Source organism: Squalius cephalus, assembly GCF_949319135.1.
Source record: "Squalius cephalus genome assembly, chromosome: 1".
Taxonomy (NCBI): domain Eukaryota; kingdom Metazoa; phylum Chordata; class Actinopteri; order Cypriniformes; family Leuciscidae; genus Squalius; species Squalius cephalus.
In genome coordinates, this window is record NC_137122.1 from 58,454,477 (window position 1) to 58,474,703 (window position 20,227).

The following is a 20,227-nucleotide window of genomic DNA, read 5'->3' on the forward strand; positions in this document are numbered from 1 at the left end:
GATGATCTGATTAAAACTGCTGGATCTCACAGGATTATTATAATCAATAATGTGAGATGAATAACACATCATCTATATAATCATAGAGATAAGTGTAAAATGAACATTAATCTACTGTCACCTCCAGTATTTCACTGTTAATTCACATGTTTTATTACAGTTTAATCATGTTATTGTAGTTTATGGTCAATAAACGCTTGTTCCTGTTTCAGTCTGAACATGTTTCTTCAGTTGTTGATCTTTGACTGTTATTTTCATTCATGATAAACGTTTGTCACCCTGAGTTTCACTGTTTTTACACGTTTGCTTTTTAATGTCCAGTTTTGACTGAATCACTTTATGAGTCTTCATCAAAAGAGAGTTTGGACTGAATCTTTGAGCGTATCGTATCTCTGAGCGAGGATTTCACAGAAACGTGTGATTTGCCACATTTGAAGAGGTTGACAGGCTCTGTAAGAACACACCTCACAATGGGGTAAAAGTGTCACCCCTGGGGGGCAGGAGCGTCCCAAACTTCCCCTTTGACTTACTATGGTGAAGGTCGGCCCTGAAACGCTCGTTTCTCCTACTATGGTGAATTGCATTGGGATTTTGTATTGAACATAACTCTGGATCACAGTGTCATAGAGACAAGGGAGCGGGCTCATTTTACTCAGACGACCAATCAGTCTCTCAGGATCATTGTGAAGCTATCAAGCCACGCCCTAGCAACCATTTAAACCACCTTAGCAACAAGTTCCATTGAAAGAGATCAAAGGGATATCCGGATAGAAGTGTCATAGAAACATGAGGGTGGTCTCGTTTGACTCGGGGCAGCAAACAGCCAATCATGAATCACTTTAACACTTCCTAGCCCCGCCCTAGCAACCATTGTCGAACACCCTAGCAACCAACATCCAAAGAGGGATATCTTCCATTCTGAATGTCACAGAGGCGTGGGAGTTGGTTTATATCATTCACACGGACAAGCAGCCTTTGGAGTTTCTTCATTGGCAGCTGTCAAGCCACTCCCTACCAACCAAATAGAGCACCCTAGCAACCGTTTTGCAGGATCTATATCTCTGCATCAGAACATTGTATAAAGATCGTGGTTGGCTCTTTTGACTCATGCTAGCAAACAGGACTTCCAACATGCTACACATGCTAGCTGTGAATAGCTACATGCTAACTGTAATTAACTAACATGATAAAAAGAACTCAAAATGTGCTAGCATCATGCTAGCATTAATCATGCTAGCATCTTGCTAAAAAGATATTAGCAACATGCTAAGCATGCTAGCATCATGCTAATCATATTAGCAACATGCTAGAATGTAGTAAATCATGCTGGAAACATGGTAAATCACGGTAAATCATGCTATTGTTGCACCCCTGGAACAGGGGAAAATAGACATAAATAAAATGAGACGACACGAACTCCTTGTTGTCTGTGCGCCAGCTGTATTGACTGTGAACTCATTTCTTTTTCAAAACAACAATAAAGAGAATTGAATGTATTCATCAATACATTAGTTCACATTAATATGCAGACAAATCAACAATGTTTAACAATGTATCACAACAGTCATCATAACTGTGATTTAAATACATTTTTTATAACTTCACATTTTTTATAACTGAATATGTATTAGCACTAAAGCTGCATTTTTAACATTTAGTCCTGTATCAACTTTTCTACAACTTCTTTAATACTAAAATAAAACGAAACACTATTTCAGCAGTCACCCATCAACAGACAGACCAACCACGAAACACAGAAAAACTACATAGACTATATTCCACATAACATTTACTCCTAACCATTTCAGATAATAAATGGTATATAAGGACATAAGATACATTCAGTTTAGCCCACAGTTTCCTCGTGGTTAGCATGTCAAACACACGATAATTAAACCATCAAATCTCACATTTTCATATATGTTCAGGAGAAATAATGAGCTTTACAACCACTGTATAGTTTTAAGACAGAAATTGTTGTGTTTGGTCGTGCGGGACATTTAAGTGAATGTGCAGATGCTCTCGGTACTCTATGTTCACATATTCGACCTTTTACCAGGAATCTGGGTGTAATTTTTGACAGTGCTTTTAAATTTGACAAACAAATTAGTTCAGTTGTTAAAACTAGCTTCTTTCACTTGAGACTTCTGGCTAAGGTCAAGCAATACATGCTACGCAAAGACTTTGAAAGAGTTATACATGCTTTTATTACGTCGTGATTAGACTACTGTAACTCTTTGTATGCCGGATTGGAGCAGTCACTTCGACGGCTACAGTTAGTGCAGAATGCAGCAGCTCGACTTTTAACCGGGACCAAAAAACATGACCACATTACACCGGTATTGGCCTCACTTCACTGGCTTCCTGTTTGTTTTAGAATTAAATTTAAAATTGCATTAATTGTTTTTAAAATTTTAAGTGGGTCGTCACCTTCATATTTGACGGAGCTTCTACATGTCCACACACATGTCAAATCACTGAGGTCTTCTGACCAGATGCTCCTCGATGTGCCCCGATCTAGGCTAAAAAACAAAGGTGACAGCGTTTGCAGTGGCTGCTCCGAATATCTGGAATAGTCTACCAATTCATGTAAGGAAAGCTCAGACTACTGAAACATTCAAGTCCTTGCTTAAGACGCATTACTATGCTTTGGCTTTCAATCTAGTTGAGCTTTGATATCTTGACTTGTTGGTTATTTGTTTGTACTTTGTGTGATATTGTCTGTATAATAATTAGATTTTTCTTTTTTGTTGGATCTTGTGAAGCACTTTGGTCAATTATGATTGTTTTTAAATGTGCTATATAAATAAAATTGAACTGAACTGAACTGAAATATAAAATAAAACAGGCGGGGTCCAGAAGGGGAGGACTGCCAGAAACCAGAAGGTAGTCCAAAGAAAACAAATATTTATAAATAAGTTAAAAACAGGAAACAATAAATACATTATATAAATATGCAATTAAACAGGCAGAGGTCCAGAAGGGGAAGACTGCCAGAAACCAGTCCAAAGAAAACATTAGACCAAGGTCTACATACATAATATGAACAAGGTCAAGCAAGTGTCACTCAGAACCAGGAGACTTTAATAAACAAGTGGAGAATCAGATCTATAGTTCAGAAACAGAGCAAGGCAAAAGGGCAGTCCGTCGAACAGGCGAGTGTCAGAACCAGGAAAACGACGGCCTCCATCCCTGTCTGCGGAAAGCTGCAGCATCTCTTTATCCAGTTTTCTGCTTCCTGGTCTGTTGCAGTGGAAGTCAAACGGTTTCTTCTGACTGCAGCGACAATGACCAACAGTAAATAAGCAAATTATTATTATTTATTATAAAATCTAACATTTATAGGGAATTGTTTTTTAGCTGACACCAAACACAAATAAAACACAGTAGTTAAGTTCAGAAAGCCACACCATTAATTACAGTTTTCAGAGAGGTGTCTTTGAATGCCGCTTTTCCATTGATTCCCCTCCAGTTCATTTGCCGGGCCATGTCGTTTGATAGAGGGAAGCTCAGAATCCGCCATACACTTTCCTTTACTGTTGTGCCTCCCCTCAAGGCTAACGCGTTTATCTGGAAAAATAAATATATGCACAAATAAAGGAACAAGCAAACATCATACTTGATTATAATGTTCAAAAACGGGGTGGGCTTTTCCCGGTCAATATAACAGTTCATTTGAAATTATTTAGCCTATAAAAGGATAGTAGAAAAAAAAAAAAAGTGCGTCCATCCATCATAAAAGTGCTCCACACAGCTCTGGGGGGTTAATAAATGCTCTTTGAAGCGAAGCGATGCGTTAGTATAAGAAAAATAAAGAGCTTCCAGCAGACAGGCCTTGGACAATATACAGCCATTCACTGCCATTATAAAGCTTGGAAGAGCAAGGACATTTTTTTTAATATAACTGATTGTATTTGTCTGAAAGAATAATGTCATATACACCTAGGATGACTTGAGGGTGAGTAAATCATGGGCTAATTTACATTTATTTCAGTTCCTTCAGCACGCAACCATCAATCTCATTGGTTAGTGCTAACTATGACCATCCACATTTTGACTTAAGTAAATCAGTTAGAGTGAGTACAAGTGCCGCTTCTTCACCAAGCCAAACCTTTCTTATTGCTTAACCACTCCATGTCGAACCGGCCCAGCCAGTACAGATATGATTTTAACAGGAACACTTTATAATAATGTTCAGTTGTAAGTCATTTATAAGTGATTAGTTAATGATGAACTAATCATTTACAAAACATTCATAAATGAGTAGCAAGTGACATACTAACATTTTATGTATGTTTTGTAAATTGTGTTACAAGTCATTTACAATTGATTAGTTAATGATTAACTAATCATTTACTAAACATGACTATGCGTTTTATAAATGTTTAATAAATGATGTTACATTTTTTTTTTGCACGTTTTGCTCACATCAGGTGCACACACAGTGGTTAAAGACTCCATGTGTTTCAGAGAAGACAGCTGTCTATACCCTCACCAGTCTGCACTTACACTACAGTACACACTACAGTGTTCAACACCTGTTATAGATGTGTAAACGCATGAATAAATCATTTACAAGTGATGAATAGTTTACACTTTAGATTAGGGGATGCAGAAAGAGTATGCCATTTCGTTCATGGCATCAAAACAAGCCATAAATAATGTCACCCCTGAATTTGGCTAACATTAGATAGTGTCTGAAATCGCTCCCTATCCACTATATAGTGCACTATTTAGGGTGTCGGACATTTTGTAGTGGTGTCCGAATTCTGAGTGAACGACATCATTCCCTACATTTGTTCACTACTTTTACCCACAATCCTCTCTGAACTAGAGCGTACATCCGATGTTCACTTGCTGAAGCACAATTTCCCACAATCCAATGCGTAGAGGACTGAGCTCGCATGAAAGTGCGGGAGCGAGTGAGTTTAAACCAGAGATTATTATTTGCAGCTTATCTTATTTCTGCTTTAACATTTATTTAATCCTTATTTTTAACATTTTTATATAATATAAATATAATATAAATATAATCTTGAATAAAACGTATTCAAATATTGAGCCAATATATAGACGACTTGTTAATTAAATGAAATATTAATAAGGTAATTTTTTTATTAAAATATTATTTAGGCATTAAAACAATGTGTTTTAACTCGTTAAACTGTAAGGAATAGATGATAATTTGGTGGATGATTTGAAAAATATTCGTTGATCATCTGTGTAATCATAACTGTCGCTTCAAAGTTTGCTTCATTAAAGGGATACTTCAGCTCTGGAAAGATGAATGTGTATTTAAAATGGGTAATTTATGTAGTAGAAATGTGAAATTATTTTTGAATTTGGAGCTTTCTAGACTGAGAAAAGCCAGAAAATATATTTTTAGCTTTTGTGGATGAAAAACTACAACTCCCAGAATTCACTTGCTTCACTGCCCTAGGAAGCCACGCCTACCGGTAAGAGAGCGCAGTTAAACTAGTAGTGGGAAGTTCGGATCATTTTACTGACTCGGATCTTTGAGTCTCGTTCAGCAAAACGAACGAATCTTTTTTCGAGTCATTTCGTTCATTTCAGCATAATATATATATAAAATGGCATGTTAAATATCCCAACACATCTAGTACTTACGAAAATGTTGATTACATTTGTAAAAAGAATAAAAATAAACTATAGGGTAAGGCAGCCAAAGCCAAATTATAAGAAACCGAAATGTTTTATTAATTGATTAGTTTTTGGGTCTTAAGTTCAGGCTATTTCAGTCTGACTCTGTTAGTTCACCTCAACTCCTGATCCGAGACGATCTTTCCTTTGCAACTTCATATTTATCACGTTTGTTCTCCTCCTCTCGGGTCTCGAGACGTCAGTTGTCGACTCTGATCTGTCTGCTGGGCCGTGCCGTGTGTGATACAGCAGGGCCGGAAACAGAAATGATTAGTTCATCTCTCGAGTCTTCGGGTTCGAGTCCGAGTCTTTCGTTCTTCCTGTCAGTCCCATAGAGGCTATGCTGTCAGTACCGGAAAGAGAAAAGATTAGTTCATCTCTCGAGTCTTCGGGTTCGAGTCGTTCGTTCTTCAAGCCACAAACCCATAGCACTATGCAGAAACAGAAATGATTAGTTCATTTTTTTCGAGTCTTCGGGTTTGAGTCCTTCGTTCTTTTGTCACGTGACCGCTGGTATCTCGCATCAAATACAACATTAGATTCGTATTCAGGGATACAAACACATGTACGGTCAAAAAAGAGAGAGGTTATCGAAGCCCTCGCCCCGCAGCAAATATCCAGATACTTACAAAATTGTGACGAATTTAATCCTTTATAAGTTATCATTTTGCAGTGTAAGATTACAGTTAACATCATTAAATATTACATAAATGTATTACTATGTATTTTTTATTAAATTTAGTGAGTGTATAAATCAGTAGCAAAAAGTAATTCTTGAAAAAATCTGCACAGTAATTTTATCAAATCTAAACATGTTAATAAAAACAAATTACTGTAACGTAAATGACTCTGGGTTAATGCGAATTAGCTCAAGGATATAGGGAAATTTGGAAATATTAATAATCATAACTCATGGTCATAATTCATAAATCGCATATACATTTACTTTATCAATAATCGGTATTTACCTCTTGGCTGGCCTGGTCTCTTTTATCAATCAGTCACTTGTCCAGCAAATGTATGTAAGATAGCTTATCACAGTTCAGCCAGGGTATTACCGTATTTACAAACTCCAAGAAAGTTTTATCTTCTGGCCACGAACATCAAACTTTCTGAGTTTATGAATTAAAAACTACTCAAGGTAGTCTATAATATCGAGTGTGTAGCTTAATTAGATCTTTTCATTTCATTGACTTCATAAAAGTGGGTTTTCAAACACAGAGACAGTTAAAAGTATAAATGGATTTTAAGAAATGTAAAAGCTAGAGAGATTATATGAGCTACAAATATAAACGTACGTAAAAATGCAAACAATACAACAAACAAACATTTAAACAAACAAGAACATAAGAAATAACGTGATCAGAATAAATGAAATAAAAGAGAGAAAGAAGGATATAGAGAGAAGAGAAGCAATTATTACAGACAGAAACCTAATTTCAAGAGACACCTGGAATCAGCTTTTGAAAGATCAATATACTTGCAAGTTTGTTCTCTGTTCGGGTGATGCTGAGAGGCAGGAAGCGCAGACGGTGTCCTGTTTGTGCTGCGTCTTCCGGTGTCGCGGGAAGCTTAAAAGGCTCACTGAATGTAACGTTTACCGGAAAATAAGATTCATCTCCCGTGAAGGAAGAGGCACATATATACATATACACATATATATATATTAGGGGTGTAACGATTCATCGACTACATCGATGTATCGATTTATATTCCTACGATCCAACTGGATCGATCTGTGCTCGGCAAGTTGGCTTTCCGGACGACATATATCGATCTAATATCGTTTTAAAAGGTAATGAATCGATTATATCGATACTAGGAAATTGCGCATTGGATTTAAGCACGTCAGACTTTATATGGATGTTTTTTCTTTGCACTTTTAATGATAAAGGCATTAAACGTGACTCGATTCAGTCTGCCTATCTTTGTCGTCGTCGCCATGCGTGACGCGCCAGGAGCAGCGCGAAGACAACAGTCAAGTGGCGCAAAGTCTCTCACCTCAGAAAAACAGATTTTCCTGTCCTCTCAGCCGCTGTACTGCAGGAGCGCGCACTCTTCAATCGCACGCGCAAATGCGCCGGCGCGCGCTGTATCACTTCACTAAAGTCATACGAGAATGCAACGTCGTAAATTAGTAAGTTAAGAAATAAAAGTAAAATACCAATAAATTACGTTATTGGTACGTCATGTGTGTTGCTATTTATCAGGAGCAGTTTCCATGTTTCTTTACCAGTTCTTCTCAGTATTGTGTATCACCATGGCTTAACTGTTTTTTTTTTCCATAACAAAATGCCACTTACTTGTTATTTTGTATATTTTTATATGACTGTGGTGGCTCATACCAAGATTGTATTAACACAAACTAGTTTGGGACTACTATTTAAATAGCTTAACCTCGCAGTGCCTACTGTCTATCAGTATTTGTCATATTCTTATTTTTTATTTTTTTGTTAAGTAAAGGGGGACAGAACTTGTGTGTCAACAATTTTTGTGTAAACAAATTATTATAATTATAATATAAGTATTATAATTGGCCTATAAAATTCCTAAAAAGGTGGGTCGCGGCTTGATGACCATGGGGAAATGTGGGTCCCATAGCCAAACTATTCAAAACACCATTCAATGTTGTGATAATCGTAATTAATAATCACAATTACAATTTCAAGGGAATAATCAACAATTATCATTTTTGGCATAATCGTTCAGTCCTACCTATTAAAATAAAATGTGAATGCATTTGACATTAATTTGTGTTTTACTTGTTTGTTTATATCCATAATTAATTGATACCTAATTACCTTACAAGAATTTTTGGCTAAAAAGTCACTGAATCGATTTCAAGTCAATGAATCGTTTCGGATCGTATCGTTCTAAATGAACCAATATCGTCCTTGAATCGTATCGACAACCATGAATCGCGATACGAATCGAATCGTTGTTAAAACGAATCGTTACACCCCTAATATATATATATATATATATCTTAGTTGCAAAGAACGGCAGCTACGACTCGAACATGTGATTGTCCGAGGGAGAAGGCCGGAGCCTTTCAGATGTTCCTTGGAGAAGCGTTGCGCCGGGGAGAAGAGGAAGAAGGGTGAGAGAGAGAGAGCGTGAGAGAGAAGGCGAGTAAGAACTTTTAAAGGGAATCTTCTTACACTGTAAAAAAGAATACATTGATTTTATTAATATCTAATTAATAAAAATGAGGCAACAGATTACAAGCAATATTATTAATTAAATTTAACAAATTAGAATTGAGTAATAATTAATCAAATGAATTCCTTAAAAGTTAACCATTTAAAATGAGTAAAATTTACAAAATATCTTTTATTGCCAACATTGAAGACACCTGGTGTACAAAGCGATTATGCGCATCGCGGGTGCAGAATGATGTGCTCAAAGCAACATGGAGTCACTGTGTGCACAAGTGCACATTTAAAAGTTCACGGCGCAAAGCGAAGAAATGTCGAGCGCACAAATCCTAGTGTCTATCTGTCCAACAGTTTATTGTTCATTTGTTTCTTCACAGTTTTAAATTCCAGTTATTGTGCGTTTGATGCCGACTCATAGTCCTTGTGATGTGTGTGATCTGATCTGACAGGCACACGGTAGCGAGTCATTTAAATACAGCAACAAACTCCAACAAAATCAAGTCATTTTATGCAAATCTACAGCCTTTTCTCTACAGATCAAGCATTATAATGTGAATAATATCATATTGGAGAGAGTTTTAGGGCGATTCCACAGTTTCGGTCCACAAGGGGTGTAATGAACAATATAGATTGAATAATACCCAGTTGTTGTAATTTTTTTATATTTTTAGTTCACTATTTTGTTAAAGATAGATGTAAGAAATAATAAAGTTACTTTTATCCCACTAAGCCTTGGCATTATCGTGTAATGAGACTTTATTTTATTTCCGTCCCCAGAAATTGCGGATGTCAGGGTAGGACATTCAGTGCATCTGGTTTTTCCTAAGTCATTTCTTTCATTTCCTTTAATAAAATCCTGAATTTTGGCGCATAACATTTATTTTGGTGTGTCTTCTACAAAATACTACTACTAACACTGAAAGTAGAATTCCCTTAATCCACCACGATGCAATGGAAACATTTACTAACGTTCGTTACACTTTCTGTCCAAGCAGTTACGCACGTTAAAATACGATTCTAAAGGAAGCGGAGATATAATTTTTCCATGTAATTCTATCAGTAGCATAACGATAAAACCATCTTGTGTGGGTTAAATTCTCATATGCGTTGCTACATGATAAATTGTTAATAAATCGGGATAAAACAGGGGCCGAGATTTTCTGTCAAAAAATCATAACGCTCGAACATTTTATTCTGACGCTGAATTTCCATCTCCTAATGTCTCAACGGTTCTCATGTCAGAAATAAGATTGTCTAGGTCACGGTCGCTCTGCGCGGGAGGAAGAGTTAAAAGGATTTCACGGATTTCGGCGAATGTGGGTAAGTTTGTGGATTCTGTCCAAAATGTTACGAACGTTAAAATGATACGAACGTGGTAAACTTTGGTTAAGTAAACATTAAATAGGATCATTGTGGTGAGAAAGGATTAAAGAGTGTGCAAGTCGGATGATTGCGAGTGGTTTCGGACCGAAAGCGTCGTTCATCGTGAAAGAGCATGCATGAATGGTGGTTTTATACATTTTGACAGATTCTGCACATCTTGTTCGTAAATTAGACGGAAATTTTCAGTCTGTCCAACTTCCAACGTTGTTTTCTGCGTATTTTTGACTCAATAAGCTGTTCATGAAAGTCAACATCGTCAATGACATTTTTCTTTTTTTTTTTTTTTTTTTTTTTTGATGATTTTTTTTTTTTCTGTCCAATGTTCATAAGAATATAGCTTTAGGCTGACGAAGTTAACATGTTAATAGTGCGTTAACACAATCTGTATGATCTTTAAATTTGATAGTATGATGACAGGTTATTTTAATGTGTTATGAACTTGTTCTATTCTTTGCCAGTTTTCATGAAATGGTATTATTTTGTGTTACAGAGGCAATCTTGCAGGATTGTTTAATTTTTTCCGTCCACGTTACACACGTTATAACTTAGCACACTTGAAGGAGTTCCTTTGTCTTCTACATTTGGCAAATAAATTTGAAAAATATACCTGTGGTATTTGTTAGTATTTTGCTGGCTTTCAGTTTATGAACATACCAGACTCAAAAATGCACCTTTAGGTTTATAGAACAGATAATATTAGATGGCCACCCTGCCTGCATGGAAGTCCTATTACCAGTTTTGTGAACCATACACAACGCATGACTCATAACTATACCAAATTAGGAACAAAGTAAAACATGAACTGGGATTCAACCAGAATTTTATTAAACTGAATTAGATTAAGTACACTTTCTGCTTGAACTTACATTGTTTTTCCGTCCATGTTACATACGTTAAATTTGACATCAACTCAACTTTGATCAAAGTTTACTAGTTTACCATTGCCAGATTTATCCTGCCTTTCACACAGCTGTACCCCAGGTTTTCTCAGCATGTTAACCTGAGGACAATGGCTTTCTCCATGAAGATTGATTTTGCAGGCTGTTGTCCTTGCAGTTGGCCCTAAACTGTGGAATCGCCCTTTACCGTGCATCCTGCTGTAACCGAAAGAGGCGCGCGCTGTTTGAATACCGAGTGGAGAATGATTGACAGCCGCAGAGGAGGGAAAATGAGTTTCCGTAAACTTTAATGATGTAAATAGACTTCTGTCCATCACATTAAGCTATGGAATGGCTTCAGATGACTGTCACCCAAACTGACGTGAAAAAAGCAGGAGGCGCCGAAAAGCGCGCTGTTTGCATCCCTGATGTCGCGTAATGCGCGGTCAACACAAAATGAACGAATCACTGAGACAACTCGGTAGTCCCGAGTCATATTAAAGATTCGTTCAAAATGAACAAATCGTTCATGAACAACACATAACTAAGTTAAACACATGAAGGCTAGCTACTAGTGAGTCTCCGTGACGAGTCTGACAGGGATTTCGAGATCGCCCAAAATTTCCTGGATTCGGCTTTTGCGTTCTACAGTCGCCATTCATCATGTTTATCAATTTCCTTATCAATGCACATCAACCGATCACTTGGCGTTCATGTAGGCCCCGTTCACACTGCAGGTAAAAGTGGCCCAAATCTGATTTTTTTGGGGTCAAGTGACCAGGTCAGACTTCTTCAGAGGTAGTGTGAACACTCAAATGTTGCCCAGATCTAATTTTTTCAAATCAGATTTGGACCACATACATATGTGGTCCTGAATCAGACCCAGATCTGATTTTTTTCAATGCGGCCGCAGTGTGAACAACCAAGGCGGATTTGATGCGACTTTTACTTCAATCTACGTCGACATTTGACACAATTATGCGACGGAGCCCTAGACACAACAGCCTAACATTAAAAACTTGACTAGATATGGAGAACAGTGATGGAGCGAGTCAATGGAGGGAGAGTGAGGTGTTAGACCTAATTAGTATATGGGGAGATACTTCAATTCAAGCTAAACTAGAAGGATCCTACCGTAACCGCTCCATTTTTGAAAAAATTGCACACGAAATGGAAGAACGGGGACACAGGAGAACGTGGTTGCAGTGTCAAACTACGCATCCACACAGACCTCTGTAGTGAATTTGCAGCCATAAACCCGCAAAAGGCAAAAATAGCCAATTTTGCTCTCTCTCTTCGTTCTTCTCCTCCTCAGCACCTGCTCATTAATGTTACGGCTTCCATTACACAAACATTTTGAAATAAATGCGAATATGCTTACTTCCTCCATAACCTCCCGAACTTTAGTGCAACCGCGTGCTGCGTCTGATGTCATTGTTATTGTTCTTTTGCGCATGCGGGTTAGTTTGAAACCTCAAACAGTTCACACTGCAATCAGATATAGGTCACATTTTAAAAGGTAATGTGAACAGCCAATCAAAAAATCGGATCTGAGCAAAAAATCAGAATTGAGCATTAAGACTTGCGGTGTGAACGGGGCCGTAAACACTACATTCAGATTCACCAATCGGAATGAATTCAGTTAGACTGAAACAAAAGGTGTGCATGTAAACAATGGATGGCGACTGCAGAAAGCAAAAAGCTGAATACCGGACATTTTGGACGATCTCGGCGGCCGGACATGTCCGGGAAAAATAGGATGGTAACCCATAATACTTTCTCCTACTAGTCAGCTTTCTCCACAGAACAAGAGCCTGTTAGCTTAGCTTCCAAATAAAAGATGGCTGACACTATCTGTGTTCATGCTGTGAGTGAGATCGCATCCTCATATGGGCGGGTTGAAGACATGCAGAACAGCGCCTCCTACTGGCTGTAGTCTTTAGCCTTTGGACAAAAAATCCTCCGATGACGCAAAAATCATCATTTTGCGTCATCGGAGGATTTTTTCCAGACAAAAAAAATAATTACACAGGGCGATATGAGGGGGGGAAAGCACGGTAATTCGAAAATACTACAGGTTTTCTACTGATACAAAGCTTAATGCTAAATCCTGAAGTATCCCTTTAATGTTAGACATATACGGTAAGCAAATTTAGCATTGTACTATATTGATGAGTTGTTTTCATTAAAAATAATAATAACCACGAATTAAGCATTCATTTTAGAAGTAAGTGGAAATCCAAAGACCTTTTGTGTTAAAACGCAGGTTTACCATGATGTCATCAGTCTAATTCACCTTGTTAAAAGTTCTGTTTAATATAATAAATTAATTTATGCTTCCATGACAAGCACATATACACTAAGGAGAAAATAAATAGACACCTTTAAGAGATGCTTAAAAAAAGACAACTTACCTTGGTTGAAATAAGGGATGGTTAGAAGAGGAAACCACAGTGGAGGATGATGGAGAATCTAAAAAAGGAAACAATAAAAATAGTATATTACAGGTAACCACTACAGTAGTCCAAAATGTTGAATGAGGTGTATGCTGCAAATGAATCTAATATGAATATATAAAATCTAAAGTGAAACTAATAATGTGCTTAAAAACATCTTCCAGCAAAGGATGACCGAGGCTGAGGGCTTTGAGAGAATAGCTGGAGGCCAGTGTGATTACTGATGAGTGACACCTGTTGCTCATTATCAATCACTCAATCACTCACCAGCCTCCGCTTTCTCACTCTCAGCCTCGCCCTGCTCACCACAAGCACAATTATGTGTTTGCAGACAAGAAAAATGGGTAAAATAAGAATGACTGACCACTGTAATATCAAATATTACCTAGGTCTGCATTTATAGACGTGCAGTAGTCAAAGAAATGAATTGATTAATCAAATTGTGGTAAAAAAAAGATCATATGGATTTTAATTTATTGACTAGCAAAATATTATGGTAACACGAGAAACTGCATCAATTATGCCCATGTTTCTCATCTTTTCAGATAATTTTCAATCAGTCACAATTTTGAACTGGTAAAGGCAGATAAATAAACATTAACATGGACAGCGAAGATAAAGTGCAAATAAGGGAAACATCTCAAGCTGTTAAGACATGGCTGATGATGTAGCTTTAAAGAATATAAGCCCAAATACTAAATATAAGTGTCTCAAATATATACTTACATGGATAAAGAGCTTTTGGAGGTCATTTAGCTGCTGTTGACACACAAGCAAAATGGAGAAAAATAAGAAACATGACTGAACAGAATAAATTTTTCATCAATGAGATGAAATACACACACACACACACACAATTTGTAAACATGGCCAAAAATTTGGTTTTCCATTATGTTATATGTATATTTTCATTGTCTCTAATTTGAATAGTAATGTGTTTTTGGGAAACATGTAATGGAAAAAAGTAGCTATAACGAGTAATAAATTGACAACATTTTTATAATATCTCATATAAATATTGATTTAGCGTTTCTTTCCTATTCACGTGTCTCCTAAAATGCCTGACAAGCAAGTCCCGGTGTCCTCTACAGTGGACATGAATAAAACAGATGCATGTCTCATAACCATAGGCTCATAACAGAACGTCATATTTAGGGCCCGAGCACCGATGGTGTGAGGACCCTCTTGGAATTGCTCTGTTTATTATTAGGGCCCGAGCACCGATGGTGTGAGGACCCTCTTGGAATTGCTCTGTTTATTATTATTATTATTATTCTTCTCCGCATTGAATTGCATTTTTGAGGGCCTAAACATGCGCGAAAACTCACGAAACTTTGCACACGCGTCAGAACTTGCGAAAATTTACATCTGATATAGGTTTCAGAATTGGACGGGGCAAAATGGCTCGATAGCGCCACCTATAAAAGTTCAACGGAGTGCGCCTCCTGCAACGTTCCACGTACGTGCACGAAATTCGGTACATACGTGTAATGACCTAATACCTACAAAAAAGTCTCTTGGAGCATAGCCCTAAACACAACAGGAAGTCAGCCATTTTGAACTTCCTCTCAGATTTTTGTGCAGTTTTTGCCATTTTCAGGCCTCGTACTTTAACGAACTCCTCCTACAGTTTTAATCTGATCATCTTCAAATTTGGTGAGTGTAATCTTAAGGCCTTTGCGACGTTAAATTGCGAAGATCTTGAGTTTTCGTCGAAGGGCGGGTCCTCGGCGGCCTTACAAATTTCGATGTTTCGCCATGAAACAGGAAGTTGCTGTAACTCAGGCATGGAATGTCCAATCTCCCCCAAACTTCACACGTTTGATAAGAGTTCTGTCCTGAACACATGGCCATGCTCATATTCAGTTATAGTCATAGCGCCACCTGCTGGCAACAGGAAGTGACATGTTTAACACTGTTATGGACTCCTAATAACATATAAAAAAGTGCCAGCAAGTGCGAAACATGCTAACAACATACTAGAAGCATGCTAAAACATGCTAGCAAACTCTTAGCTAAGTGCTAAAGCATGCTATTATTGCAATTAAATAGGAATTTGCTGTAACTCAGGCATGGAATGTCCAATCTGCCCCAAACTTCACACTTTTGATAAGCGTTCTGTCCTGAACACATCTACATGATAATATTCAGTTATAGTAATAGCGCCACCTACTGGCAACAGGAAGTGTCATGTTTAACACGTTGATGCCATTCTAGCAACATGTTAAAAATGCCATTGAGGTCTAAACATGCTAGAAACATGTTAAAACATGCTAGCAATACTTAGCTAAGTGCTAAAGCATGCTAATTCAATGAAACAGGATGTTGTTGTTACTCAAGAAGGCAATGTCCAATATGCGCCAAACTTCACACTTTTAATAAACGTTCTGTCCTGAACACATGACCATGCTCATATTCAGTTACAGTCATAGTGCCACCTGCTGGCAACAGGAAGTGACATGTTAAACACTGTTGTGGACATATAAAAACATATAAAAAAAGTGCCAGCAAGTGCTAAACATGCTAACAACATACTAGAAACATGCTAAAACATGCTAGCAAACACTTAGCTAAGTGCTAAAGCATGCTATTGCTGCAATTAAATAGGAATTTGCTGTAACACAGGCATGGAATGTCCAATCTGCCCCAAACTTCACACGTTTGATAAGAGTCATGGCCTGAACACATCTACATGAGAATATTCAGTTATAGTAATAGCGCCACCTGCTGTCAACAGGAAGTGACATGTTTAACACTGTTGTGGTCTCCTAATAACATATATAAAAGAGCCAGCAAGTGCTAAACAGGTTAGCAACATACTAGAAACATGCTAGCAAACACTTAGCTAAGTGATAAAGCATGCTATTACTGCAATTAAATAGGAATTTGCTGTAACTCAGGCATGGAACGTCCAATCTGCCCCAAACTTCACATGTTTGATAAGAATCATGGCCTGAACGCATGCCTATGCTCAAATTCAGTTATAGTAATAGCGCCACCTACTGGCAACAGGAAGTGACATGTTTAACACGTTGATGCCGTTCTAGCAACACGTTAAAAATGCCATTGAGTTCTAAACATGCTAGAAACATATTAAAACATGCTAGCAATACTTAGCTAAGTGCTAAAGCATGCTAATTCAATGAAACAGGACTTTGTTGTTACTCAAGAAGGCAATGTACAATCTACCCCAAACGTCACACGTTTGATAAGAGTTATCTCTTGAACACATGTCCATGCTCATATTTAGTTATAGTCATAGCGCCACCTGCTGGCAACAGGAAGTGACGTTTAACACTGTTCTTGACTCCTAATAACATATAAAAAAATGCCAGTAGGTGCTAAACATCCTACCAACATACTAGAGACATGCTAAAACATAATAGCAAACACTTAGCTAAGTGCTAAAGAATGATATTACTGCAATTAAATATGAATTTGCTGTAACTCAGGCATGGAATGTCCAATCTGCCCCAAACTTCACACTTTTGATAAGCGTTCTGTCCTGAACACATGACCATGCTTATATTCAGTTACAGTCATAGCGCCACCTGCTGGCAACAGGAAGTGACATGTTTAACACTGTTGTGGACTCCTAATAACATATAAAAAAGTGCCAGCAAGTGTTAAACATGCTAACAACATACTAGAAACATGCTAAAACATGCTAGCAAACTCTTAGCCAAGTGCTAAAGCATGCTATTATTGCAATTAAATAGGAATTTGCTGTAACTCAGGCATGGAATGTCCAATCTGCCCCAAACTTCACACTTTTGATAAGAGTCATGGCCTGAACACATCTACATGAGAATGTTCAGTTATAGTAATAGCGCCACCAACTGGCAACAGGAAGTGACATGTTTAACACGTTGATGCCGTTCTAGCAACATGTTAAAACATGCTAACAATGCTTAGCTAAGTTCTAAAGAATGCTAATTCAATGAAACATGACTTTGTTGTTACTCAAGAAGGCAATGTCCAATTTGCACCAAACTTCACATGTTTGATAAGAGTTCTGTCCTGAACACACATCCATGCTCATATTCAGTTATAGTCATAACGCCACCTACTGGCAACAGAAACTGACATGGTTAACACAGTAATGCAGTACTAACCACATAATTATTGTGTACTAAGCATGCTAGAAACAGACTGAACATGCTAGCAACACTTAGCTGAGTCATGAAGCATGCTATTATCACCATTATACAAAACATTTTGTAACTGACTTTGACATACTCTTACTATATATACCTCCTTAAATGTACATTTCCCAACCATGCTCTGCCTTCCTAAAGCCACCGAGTGTTGATGGCACGGGTGCGAGGGCCCTTTCATCGCTGCTTGCAGCTTTAATTAGGGCCCGAGCACCGATGGTGTGAGGACCCTCTTGGAATTGCTCTGTTTATTATTATTATTATTATTCTTCTCCGCATTTAATTGCATTTTTGAGGGCCTAAACATGCTCGAAAACTCACAAAACTTTGCACACGCGTCAGAACTGGCGAAAATTTACATCTGATATAGGTTTCAAAATTGGACGGGGCAAAATGGCTCGATAGCGCCACCTATAAAAGTTCAACGGAGTGCGCCTCCTGCAACGTTCCACGTACGTGCACGAAATTCGGTACATACATGTAATGACCTAATACCTACAAAAAAGTCTCTTGGAGCATAGCCCTAAACACAACAGGAAGTCAGCCATTTTGAACTTCCTCTCTGATTTTTGTGCAGTTTTTGCCATTTTCAGGCCTCGTACTTTAACGAACTCCTCCTAGAGTTTTAATCTGATCATCTTCAAATTTGGTGAGTGTAATCTTAAGGCCTTTGCGACGTTAAATTGCGAAGATCTTGAGTTTTCGTCGAAGGGCGGGTCCTCGGCGGCCTGACAAATTTCGATGTTTCGCCATGAAACAGGAAGTTGCTGTAACTCAGGCATGGAATGTCCAATCTGCCCCAAACTTCACACTTTTGATAAGCGTTCTGTCCTGAACACATGGCCATGCTCATATTCAGTTATAGTCATAGCGCCACCTGCTGGCAACAGGAAGTGACATGTTTAACACTGTTATGGACTCCTAATAACATATAAAAAAGTGCCAGCAAGTGCTAAACATGCTAACAACATACTAGAAGCATGCTAAAACATGCTAGCAAACTCTTAGCTAAGTGCTAAAGCATGCTATTATTGCAAATAAATAGGAATTTGCTGTAACTCAGGCATGGAATGTCCAATCTGCCCCAAACTTCACACGTTTGATAAGAGTCATGGCCTGAACACATCTACATGAGAATATTCAGTTATAGTAATAGCGCCACCTGCTGTCAACAGGAAGTGACATGTTTAACACTGTTGTGGTCTCCTAATAACATATAAAAAAGAGCCAGCAAGTGCTAAACAGGTTAGCAACATACTAGAAACATGCTAGCAAACACTTAGCTAAGTGCTAAAGCATGCTATTACTGCAATTAAATAGGAATTTGCTGTAACTCAGGCATGGAATGTCCAATCTGCCCCAAACTTCACACGTTTGTTAAGAATCATGGCCTGAACACATGTCTATGCTCAAATTCAGTTATAGTAATAGCGCCACCTACTGGCAACAGGAAGTGACATGTTTAACACGTTGATGCCGTTCTAGCAACATGTTAAAAATGCCATTGAGTTCTAAACATGCTAGAAACATATTAAAACATACTAGCAATACTAAGCTAAGTGCTAAAGCATGCTAATTCAATGAAACAGGACTTTGTTGTTACTCAAGAAGGCAATGTACAATCTACCCCAAACTTCACACGTTAGATAAGAGTTATCTCTTGAACACATGTCCATGCTCATATTTAGTTATAGTCATAGCGCCACCTGCTGGCAACAGGAAGTGACGTTTACACTGTTCTTGACTCCTAATAACATATAAAAAAATGCCAGTAGGTGCTAAACATCCTACCAACATACTAGAGACATGCTAAAACATACTAGCAAACACTTAGCTAAGTGCTAAAGAATGATATTACTGCAATTAAATATGAATTTGCTGTAACTCAGGCATGGAATGTCCAATCTGCCCCAAACTTCACACTTTTGATAAGCGTTCTGTCCTGAACACATGACCATGCTTATATTCAGTTACATTCATAGCGCCACCTGCTGGCAACAGGAAGTGACATGTTTAACACTGTTATGGACTCCTAATAACATATAAAAAAGTGCCAGCAAGTGTTAAACATGTTAACAACATACTAGAAACATGCTAAAACATGCTAGCAGACTCTTAGCTAAGTGCTAAAGCATGCTATTATTGCAATTAAATAGGAATTTGCTGTAACTCAGGCATGGAATGTCCAATCTGCCCCAAACTTCACACTTTTGATAAGAGTCATGGCCTGAACACATCTACATGAGAATGTTCAGTTATAGTAATAGCGCCACCTACTGGCAACAGGAAGTGACATGTTTAACACGTTGATGCCGTTCTAGCAACATGTTAAAAATGCCATTGAGTTCTAAACATGCTAGAAACATGTTAAAACATGCTAACAATGCTTAGCTAAGTGCTAAAGAATGCTAATTCAATGAAACATGACTTTGTTGTTACTCAAGAAGGCAATGTCCAATTTGCACCAAACTTGACACGTTTGATAAGAGTTCTGTCCTGAACACACATCCATGCTCATATTCAGTTATAGTCAT

The 20,227-nt window shown here is 37.8% G+C and overlaps 2 protein-coding genes across 2 annotated transcripts in view; one reads left to right on the forward strand and one right to left on the reverse strand.

The window, feature by feature from the left end:
• Positions 1-20,227, forward strand: part of LOC307166749 (uncharacterized protein) — a 206,856-nt gene that overhangs the window by 53,329 nt on the left and 133,300 nt on the right. The gene's annotated exons all lie outside the window — the stretch shown is intronic.
• The window catches only part of LOC307166372 (uncharacterized protein), a gene marked incomplete at its 5' end in the record, with an annotated part of 53,965 nt that continues 35,156 nt past the window's right edge, over positions 1,419-20,227 (reverse strand). The window contains 4 exons of the mRNA XM_079884681.1: positions 1,419-3,276; positions 3,421-3,570; positions 13,495-13,552; positions 14,263-14,295. Coding sequence (XP_079740807.1) covers positions 3,116-3,276; positions 3,421-3,570; positions 13,495-13,552; positions 14,263-14,295 — 402 coding nt within the window. The 3' untranslated portion in view covers positions 1,419-3,115. The remainder of the gene's footprint in view (positions 3,277-3,420; positions 3,571-13,494; positions 13,553-14,262; positions 14,296-20,227) is intronic.